Source organism: Gobio gobio, assembly GCF_949357685.1.
Source record: "Gobio gobio genome assembly, chromosome: 15".
Taxonomy (NCBI): domain Eukaryota; kingdom Metazoa; phylum Chordata; class Actinopteri; order Cypriniformes; family Gobionidae; genus Gobio; species Gobio gobio.
Window position 1 is genome coordinate 29,266,565 of NC_137108.1, and position 11,248 is coordinate 29,277,812.

An 11,248-nucleotide genomic window follows, 5' to 3' on the forward strand; every position below is an offset into this window, starting at 1 on the left:
TAAAGTAGGTTCGAGGAAAATACAGGAAGCAGAACATTATTTAAAATTACGTTAAAACACCACAAAGTATTAGCAAATTATACATTTAAATGATCTGTAGATGTGTGCAGACCCAGATGCTACTTCTTGATCTTGACCCAGGTCAGTACAGCGCGTGCACAACTGAATTGTTTGTGATACCTTTTTTTTTTTTTAAACACGTTAACTAATACATATATATTTCACAATACAACTCAATAACGGCGCATTAGTTTAAAATAATTTAATTGTTTCCATTCCAAAAATTATACATTCTTTTACTGATCAGACAATTTCATTACAAACACTTCCAATCCCATCTTTATAGTATACACGAGTCATTAACATTAAGATTTAATATTATTTCGGTCTCACTTTAAATCTCTTTTACAATAAAGCATCTGATGAAATCTCTCACTTCATCTCATTACAATATAGTACAGTCAGAACACCACTAAACATTGTATTTCTGTACAAATATATTTATATTTTTTTTATCAAATAGGGCTTAAAAAAGAGTTAAATAACATATGAATGTTAGGAAAACACAGTCACTTTTGATAGAAACTTTGTAGTCATGTGCAAAAGCATTGGTCCAGCAGCTAACATAAAAATGAACTGTGTTTGCTTAAATTAAACATCTTTAGAAAAAATGTCCATTGGTCTAACAAAAATTTATCTCAGTGTCCACAAGTCAGTCGGAGAATGTTTTCATTGATGTAGGAGAAGCCAGGAAAGGTTGCTCCAGACTCCTCATGTGCTCCTAGTGAGTGTGGAACAGGAAGTTCTGTAAATTGAGGGTCAATGTTCGTGAGGTCACCAGGGCCAGACTGAAATGTAAACAAATACAAATGATTTACACATTATCTATAATGAAATAAGCTCATGTCCCATCACAGCACATCATTTACTCACACTCACATTTTTTTCTTCTGTGGAACACTAACAAAATATATTTAGAGGAATGTTTTTTTTTTTCTTTCTGTACAATGAAAATCAAAATTTTAGACCCAAATATCTTCTTTTGTGTTCCACAGAATAAATAAAAATATGTAATTCTTGTTTAAACAGTAAACATATTCATTTTTAGGTGAACAATCGCCAAATGTGTCAATAAAAAAAGAAAAACTCACCAGTAAGGGAACAAAAGGTGGAGAAATTTTCTTTGCAACAAGTTCATCCCAATGAATAGAAGAGAAGAATGAATGAGACTGCAGCTCGGTCTAAAAGCGGCAAAAAAAAAAGTCAAAATGCCATCTAGCCACAGTAAGCTTTCTTATTGTTTGTGTATGTGTCTGTGTGCTTGTTGGATTACCAGGTCACGATTGGCTCCTAGTCTCTTGGCTCTGTCCCTGTTTAGCAGTCTCTTCAGCAGATCTCTGCCTGCACTAGACACTCCGGGTTTTAGTACCAAAGGCTGATAAATAATATTTCTGAGCATATCAAGACGATCTGCACTGTAGAAAGGTGGCTGGAATGAGATAGAGTTTGTGTTAACAGCTAAACACACCTGTCTACCTGTATTTTTTATCTAACTGAGCATTTATTGGTGGGTTTGTTTACCAGGCCGTAGAGCATTTCATGGAGAACAGCGCCCAGACCCCACCAGTCCACAGTCCTGTCATACTCCTTCTGCAGGAGAACCTCAGGGGCTAAGTACTCCGGGGTTCCACAGAAGGTTCTGGTTGTGCCACGTCCACTCACGCCCTCCTTGCACAAGCCAAAGTCGGTCAGAACCACATGACCCGCAGAATCCAGCAGAATGTTTTCTGGTTTCAAGTCCCTGTGAGCATGTGAGAAAGATGGATTACTGTAAATCTGCTGAAAGTTGGTGGTCATTTTGTTCTCACTAAGCACAAATGAATGGGATTATCTGCATTATACAGGCACAGAAGAGTGTGTATACCTATAGACAATCTTCAGGGAGTGTAAGTATCCTAAAGCACAGGCTATCTCAGCAGCATAAAATCTGGCTCTGGGTTCTCCAAACAGCCCCTCTCTCTGCAAATGGTAAAAGAGCTGCAAAAATGAAAATAGACATTCATTAACACAATAATACATACAAAAATAGTATTATTTTGGATTTGCCACTAACAAACACATGCCTTTTGACTTATATAATTTATCTGAATATTTCATAAATTGTTCTATTACTCAGAACAGTGGTACTTAACCTTTTAGACCCCCCACCCCCGCTGTCCAACACAATATTCAAAGTATGAACAGAACACTAACTATATTAATAACTTATCACAAACTAAGAATGAATACTTCTACAGCATTTATTTATCTTAGTTAATGTTCATTAACATTTTCATTGACTAATTCATTATTAAAATCAAAAGTGGTATTTGTTAACATTAGTTAAATGTGAGCTAACATGAATTGACAATAAACGACTGCATTTTTATTAACAAAGATTAATAAAACCTGTAACACATTTATTGCCCATTTTTGTTTTCATGTTTGTTGAGACCTTATTGTAAAGTGCTACGTTACCAAAATGATAATATTAACTATGAAATATTATTAACATAAACTAGGAGTGCCAATCTAGGTAAAATTAATTAACCACAACTCATTTTGTGCATGTCTTTAATAAAAACAATAAATATGAAAGAAACAATATATAATTTTAGATATTTTTCATCATTTTAATTAAGTTAGATGTTTTAAAATATGAATAATATTCATGTTAATTATATTCTATTAATTATTATTCTATTATTATATTGGAATAATATATTAATTATCCCGTAAGGTTTGCTGAGACCCCTAGTGGGCGCCAACCCCGCTGCTATAAAAGTTAAATTTCAGCCAGACTAAAGCAATAATTCATATTTTTAAAATGTCCCGTAAATGCTTTTTTGTTCCTGAAATTGCACCAGTCTGGTTTTGCCAAAACGGACTAACAGATCTAAATAACGTGATTGTAGGCTTCGTCCACTACAATTGGTCTCAGAGGTGTTTTTTTCCCCGTAACGTTCTGATTTGAGAATCAATTACATGTGTCATGTAAATTCAGACAGACAGATAAGAACTATGTGAAAACCAGCCGTAGCTCAATTATAACTGCAAATATTCTTATAATAATCTGATAATATGTAATAATATCTGATAATCTAAGAATAATCCTGTTTTTGGCCTCTGACTTGAACCTTTGACCTGGATTCATCTCAACAAACAAGTCCAGATTTAAAGCTGTGTGTACTTGATTGTGTCCATATACCTACTACTTATATGTACTAAGAAGTGAGCTAAATCTTACATTTTTTGTACTTGTATAGAAGAAGAATGTTTTCTGTTAGGGTGTGATTTAGGGTTATGTTAATAGTATTTACAAAAACGTCTATGTCTATGGAATAGACCATTTAGATAGCTAAGAAAACATACCTCTCCTCCACATGCATAGTCCAGAACTAGATAGAGTCTGTCCTTAGTCTGAAAGCTGAAGTGGAGCTTCACAAGGAATGGATGATTAAGAGTCTTTAACAACACCCTGTGCTCACACATGACATTTCTTTCCTGGAAAAAAACAACACAATGAATACATACAGACACGCTATGAATCAAATAATTATACTAATATACTCATACAGTCATACTTGCCTCTTTCCTTGTTAAAATAATGTGTTTCTGTAGGACTTTGACTGCATAGTATCTGCCATTTTCCCTGTGTGTGGCCAAGAAGACCTGAATAAAGACAATCAAACAAGGTTTAACCCATATTTATACAGTGTAGGAAATACAAAGCAGAGTGGGTCTCTATAAACATTATACCTTGCCAAAGCTTCCCGTCCCGATAACCTTCAAGTAGTCAAAATCAGCCGCAGATACCCTAAAATCATATAGAAATAAATATTTATGAGTAATTGTGTGTGTTTGTGTCCACATAGGCTGATAGTTGAGAACCCCACTTACCGAGATTGTGGCTCCTCTGTTGGTGGATTACTGTAACAAACCTGGGAGAGAGATCGGAGAGAGAGTCAGCAGTTTACTCCAGTGACATATGAAACCACACCACAGTTCACTGCACTTCCTGTTACATCTATAGATTACTGTAGCTCAAGCAGTACAGCAACTCAATTCAGTGCAGATGACTTGACCTTATGTCTCTGAAAGGACTGGAGACCTTTATTAATACTTTGAAGGCCCACTGAAGTGCCTTGAAACGTGCAGCATTATTCAATGTGTTGACGTAATTTTCACTGAAAAAGGAAGACAGGGTGGGACATATTGAGCAGCCCCTCCCCTTTTTAAAAATAGCCAATAGCGTTTCATGTCAGCTCGGCAAGAGTCATTGAGTTCGGTAAAACTGCAGTTTTCTCCTAATTTCTAACCGTTTTAATCTCCTCCATGTCGCTTATATAGCTTTCAGTGCAGAATTAAAATGGGTCCGATACGTTTTGTGGTATGTGCCGACTCGCGCTTGATCTGCTCTATGCTATCGTTTTTGTTTCTCTGGACCGTGTGCATACTGTGGTGTTTCGCGTGACCCTAACATGAACCAGACGTCATTGGAACTAGACTTCAGACTTTATCGATTGTTCCCTATCCCCTATATATGTGCCATTCACCATTTAGAAAGTAGTGAATGTGTGAACAAATGACTGGTTTTAGCCATAGCTTCAGTGACTATTTATAGTGTAGTGGGCGGGACGCTTTAGATTCTAGAGAGCATTTGATTGGACAGGAAATCTGATGAGAAGCTGAAGTGCAGCGTGATGTCATCAAAATAATTTATCCATATTGGTGGAAGTGAGAGACTGTACGTTTTGAATGTTTTGGAACACACTAGCTTATAGATAACAGTAAGGCTTACATATTCATACTAAAAGCCAAAAAACTTCATTTTGATTTCAGGGGGACTTTAAGTAAGATATTGCAAATCTGTATGTAGGCCCAGGACATACAAGTGGACATGAGCTTGTTAAAGTTCACTTACAGCTGCTGCTCCTTCATCCTCAGAAAGACTACCCTCAGGTCGCAAGAAATCCATCCTGCAATGAGGAAACCATATCAGAGAAATGCAGGTGTTTTAACAAAAGAAAATCTTTAGTTCTTGCTATTTTCTTCTAAAATTGCCCCAAAGTCAACCAACACCTAGGCAACAGTACTTGGCTACTAGTTTCACTTTGGAATGTTACTATAAGCAGGTCATGGTCTTAAAAGTGCACTGGTGATCAGTCTGAAACATGCAGTGCAACTTCAGTCATTACTGATTTTTCAGCTGATCTTTGCAGAGTCAGTCTTCTGAACTCTGCACTGGAATGCATACAGAGCCATGTGCTGCTTCACTTTTAGCTCACACGATGGAAAATGATGACTAGACTCACTGTCGATAGATTGGGTGGCTGGATCCAAGCTTCTTGTCCTTGATTAAAGCTGAGAAAATGAAATATTATTTTTAATTAGTGAAATATCTGCTCCATATAGTGGACACAGAACAGGCTTTGTAAAACATTTAGCCTTAGCCTACCTTTAAATTGGTTTACATTTTTAAAACAAGCAAATTTACAAATATGAATTGATAGATAGATAGATAGATAGATAGATAGATAGATAGATAGATAGATAGATAGATAGATAGATAGATAGATAGATAGATAGATAGATAGATAGATAGATAGATAGATAGATAGATAGATAGATAGACGTATACAATCCAAAATATCAAGATGTCTTTTCTTATTAAAGTTTGAAAACTAAGCATTTGAGCTTACCTGTAAAATATGCAACAATTCCCTTCATTTTTGCGTAAGTGACGGGACTTTTAACCTTTTTCACCATGTTCTCGACGAGAAAGAAAGCCCTGGTTGACAGCTGTGAGTTGTGAGTGCGTCGGTAGTCTGCTGTCTTACCGGTCAGTTCTGGTTCAGCGCTGTCTCATGAGGGGAACCGTCCGTGACCGGTTATTCTTTGCAGGACACGTGGTTCCTCCCAAAAGCTGTGACGCCACTGCGCCCGTTATTCGTCAGACACTCTTGCTTGGATAGCGCCCAGTTGAGCTCTCGTTCTCCCTCTTCAACATACGAGGTCTGATCCCCTTAATTCAACTGAACTCAAATGAAATATAAAAGGTTTTAGGCCATTTCAATTGCCACAAAAGTTACAAGGTATGTTAGAGGGCGCTAAATAAACGCGAACGAAATGGGGAACCTATGGTCGCCAGGTCTCTGACCCTTTACCAACAAATGATCGATAAAAACAATTAGACACATCAGAGATCCACTATCTGCAGAGACAACAGCCAATTCCAATTCCCTTGTTGCACAGCCTACCGAAGTTAATGAAAAGTTTATGATGATAATAATAATATTCAAGTTGTAGCCTACCGGCCGAGTGTCACGAGTCGCAATCGGTAAACATCTTGTGGTAAACCCTAAACCCAGCGCCGCCGCTCTCACCACGCGCATCACGCACTGCGCGTTGGGCACAAAAGTGCTGAGGGGGGCACCAGAAGAAGATCCATCCAACACGAAGAGGATTTATAACTCAACCTCACAGTGAAAGCCATGCACAATTAATTCCATAGTGCAACTTATTTATTGTTTGCTGCATATTTGTTTGTTTTTAGTTGTCTATGGACCTTATTACTACTGTTGAAATGTTATTGAAAAAAGCATGTTTTTTAATAATAATTTTATATAATTTTTTACCGTGGCTCTTTTGGAAAAATGCATTAACTAAAAATGGAAGAAAATTTTTTATCTTTGGTTAAAAAAGGTTCCCGACCCCTGCGTTAGACTGAGGAGAATTTAGTAATTTCTATAATAAAATAAAATAAATGTGTATAGGCCTATTTAATAGAGAATTTCATAAGTTGGCTCGTGGTTGGAGAGGGTTTCATAACTCTTCTTGGATAGGTCTGACTATTTCCTATTTTCCAATAAGGGGGATCCCTCATCAACCTGTCTAGGCTCTTAATAAATTAAGAGTTCTCTTATTGCCATGCTGGCATGTTAAGAGTCTCAATCAGCCAACTTTACAGGTTACATAACAGAGATGCCTGCTTGTCACCACAGCCAAATACACTACGCAAACACACATGGAGACATAAAAGCACATGCAGTAGACATTAATGCTGGAAAATTAGTCTAGGGAACATTCTGAACAGGGCAGGTCAACAACAGATGAAGAAAAAGTGAAAATCAGAGAAAAGATTAATAACAAGTTTATATACAGATTTAGGGTCAGGTTTTATTGCAGTGTCAATTTAAAATAACATTTGACCTTTGAAATGGGGAACCTCTGTGGCCCCTCATTGCTGAAAGGGAAGAAGGTGTAGTAAATTAACTTTTCATGTTTTATTAGAGTGCATTCTAATACTTGATTCTGATTGTTTCTATGGACTATTCCAAACAGAAATACAATTAAAGATGATATATAAATAAATAATAAAAGTATATTTATTTATCAAGTAGCCAAATAAATGGGATGTCAGTTAGTCTGTCATTATCTTAAAAAAAGGTTATTTTGCAATAATAACAATCTGACTGTGTATTATCCATAACATAATGTCAGCATACCACAGTTATATATATATATATATATATATATATATATATACATTTTTTGCTGTTTCCTCAGATTTGTCATTTAAACAAACAAACAAACAAAAAACAGTTATTTCCTCCATGTGATCAGAATTTGCTTTTCCTAAATATAAAATGCACCTGTCTATAATCAAGTTGTACACCTAAAATCCAACCAAATATTTCAAATGTTTTCTTTAATACTCCACTGGGATTTTTAAATTTCTTCGATACTCTTTATTACTCTTGTATACTCTCTTTGACATGACATAGGTGGGCAATACCCAATGATTTATTATACATTCCAAGAAATCCACTGATTTCTCTGATGTCATAAAGGGGTGGGGGTGTGAGAGAAATCTATATTTAGCAAGCAGAAGGTTAAGGGACAGTCAGCCCTGATTAGTTTCTGAATCAGAGAGATGACACCAGGACACACAAATACCACCCCCCACCCAAACCCACGCACAGATCCATGTATCTTGGTCAAATTACCTCATGGATTCTCATTGGGAGACACAATTAACAAGAAACAAAGTGTGAGTGATCTGGTGGCCACCCACCCACATTTCTCAGAACAAAACTAAGATATTGCATTGTAGCGGTTTTGCATCGCAATTTAACTTAATGTTCCCTGATCGCAACAAGACAAACCATGAGAGGTGCCTCATTCAAGTGGTTTTAAACATGTAAACCAATTAAAACTGACATTGTCAAATGTCAAAAACATGTTCCATCTTATTCATTTGCTCTCAATCGTGTGAATTTAGTTTGTTTTTTAATCTAAGCTGCTTGTCTTGTTGCAAGACCAGAAACATATTGTGGTTACATGTTAAATCTTTAATTTCTTAAAATCTCTTGGGTACAAGAGAAATAAATAGCAAATAGTGCAAACAAAGTTCATTAAAACGTCATTAAAATTTAGTGGTTCTACTTACATAACTCACTCATCGTGAGCAAAAGCTCCATTAATTCCCATTAATTCTAATTGGGTATACCGTTATAACCCTGAGTTTCTGACCTTAAACTGCTCTATTGGTCGCAGCATAATCAAGCTGGGGCTGGATTCTTCTAAAGAAGTTTTTAAAGATGAATTTTCGAGAATTTCGTAAGACTTGATGGGAGTTTAGCACTTTATCACCCTTTTTACATTGTGCATTGTGAATGTTTTAAATGTCAGAGTGGTCTGTTGCATTCATTTGCGCTCATTTCTTTCTCCATTTTTGTACTTTCTCCATTTTTTTTTACTGAATCCCTAGTAATATACACTGTTAGACATTTTATTGTATTTTTGCGGTAACTTACTGGCAGCACTATTGCCAGTAAGTTACTGTAATTGCCCCTTTACAGTAGCTTACCTGTAAATGTGTTTTACAGTATGATGCCCTTACCGTAATTTAATTTTACAGTATGATGCCCTTACCGCAATTTAATTTTACAGTATGATGCCCTTACCGCAATTAATTTTTACAGTATAATAATTTTTACAGTAATTTTACTGTAATTTATTTTACTTTTTATTTTACAAAATATGCATATGTTAATATGTTATTACTTTATTTTGAATATTTTACATGAATGCAATAAAATAAATAATACATTTAATAAATTCCAAATAAGAGACTTGAGTCCATGTACATCAGTATATTTTTTGTTCACCGTAACAATCAATTACAAAAAAAAAAAAAAATAGAGAACTGAATTCATAACAACAAATCAAAGCAGAGATCATGACGATATGGCAACAAAAAGTATGAACAAAATATCCCAGTTGGTCTTGGCTGGCCTCCATACTGGTAAACTACTGATCTGAAACAAAACAGAGGGAAAATGTGTGAGAAATGGTTTATCTCATCTAAATTTGTTCATGGACAGATGAGGTAACAACTTGTGCAACAGCAGTTATTCATAGTTATACTTGTTATATTATTATTATTCATAGTTATACTTATATTATATATCTCTATCCCGAGGACAAGCGTGCGCGCTCTGGAGATTATCACGTGAAACGAAACAATACCCAATCAGAAAGCAAGCTACTGACGGAAGACACCTCCCTCCAGCTCACGCTGGAACATGTAAAGGCCATGTTCACACCGTGTCCATTACTTCATCTAAACATTTTCCTCACGCAAATTTTCTTTAAAAAGCATTCCATACACTATCAGGGTATATACAGAACTTCTTAAGTTGAATTTAATACCTTTTACTACCTTTTTTAACCCTTTAAGACCTAAGGGTATTTTTACAATTAATTTTCCGCCTGGTGTTATGTACTAAAAAAGCTTGTAAAACATCAACCCTGTTGTGCACAGACAATTGACACACCTCTTTTTTTTCAAGACAAGTTGCACTGTCAGTATATTTGTGTTGCATTGATGTCACCTGAATGTAAAATAAGTTATGGGACCATAAAGACAAATGAAAACATAAAACGGAAATTGAATCACTCAAATATTTATTGAAAACACACACAAATAAATAAAAGCTAAGCATATTTCCTCTGGAAAACAGTTTGTTCAAGTCTTTGGAGTCCTGGAACTCAGGAATAAACATGATAACTTATACAGAACCAAAACTATTTACATTTTTCCAAAAAAAGTCCAGGCGCTTTTGGCCTCTTTGGATTTTGGATATTTACTGGTGCCAAGCCTCAAAACAGTTCCTATCAGGAACTTCTCCTCAAACTTTCTTCTCAAACTTTCTCCACAAAACTACTAAAAACTGCAGCGCGTCTCTCTCTCTCTATCCTCAACACTAGCCGTGCGTCTCTCTCTCTTCACAATAACAGAGCTGTGGTTCATGCGTAATGACGCACACCAACGTGGATGACGGATCAGCCTGTCATTGGTCAAACCCTCATCCAAAATGGCAGCTAGCATCGCGCTAGCGGCAAAAATGACAGAAAGTTTATAAATTATGGACAACAAGTGGATATATCTTGGATGTAAGCGTTTTGATTTATTGCTGAACAACTCCAAAAAGATGCACATGTTCCAGGCTGGATAGAAAACCTTCTGTAAAGGCTACAAAGACACCAAAGACACCCCCGTGATGGCTAGCTCGTTAGCTTTCTGCTGGAAAAAACGGTAAGAAAATCGATAAAAGTTTCATGAAATAATATAGATATTTATCGGAGGTGCCGTGTGACGTCGTGGGCGATGCCGTCGGGCTCTGAGGGTTAATACCTTCAAAATATTTTTTAATACCAGCGCGACTTCAAGCTGCAACTATAGTAGCGTAAATGAAATATCTTTCCAAATGGAATAACATATTGCATCACAATGTAACGAGGTCATTTTAACTTAACATCAACTGCCCATAGAGATGAGAATAGAAATAAAGACAGAAGTGGAAGGAGACATCTTCTTCATAGTTCATGCAGTGTACAGAGGGAAACGAGAGCAATTTTCACGGCGCAATATAGATTTTTTTTCTTTTTCGTTTTAAATCATGAAGGCGAGTCAGTGGATATCACACAAAAACGCAATGTGCGCGAGAGTCGGTGAAGTCTCAAACCTGGTCAATTATTCACTACAGAAAGTGAACGTAAAATCTGACAAGCTTTCGGCGCATATTCTCACAGAGACAAGAGATATCTCTTTATTTATATAAATCTGCTTTAACATATGCTGATAACGTATAGCCTATAACTGACTGAATTTATATTCTTAATATTTCTCTTGTGGCCCATA

General features: G+C 36.1%; 1 protein-coding gene across 1 annotated transcript; it reads right to left on the reverse strand.

The window, feature by feature from the left end:
* Positions 1-194: 194 nt before the first annotated feature.
* On the reverse strand, positions 195-6,455 carry sgk2b (serum/glucocorticoid regulated kinase 2b). Its single transcript, XM_079836262.1, has 12 exons — positions 5,742-6,455; positions 5,355-5,403; positions 4,964-5,018; positions 3,940-3,980; positions 3,799-3,856; positions 3,628-3,711; positions 3,412-3,543; positions 1,925-2,037; positions 1,582-1,801; positions 1,334-1,489; positions 1,152-1,241; positions 195-848 (listed from the first exon to the last, which is right to left on the reverse strand). The coding sequence occupies exons 1-12, from the start codon at positions 5,806-5,808 to the stop codon at positions 699-701; spliced, it is 1,215 nt and encodes a 404-aa protein (XP_079692388.1). The 5' UTR covers positions 5,809-6,455; the 3' UTR covers positions 195-698.
* Between the last annotated feature and the right edge of the window lie 4,793 nt (positions 6,456-11,248).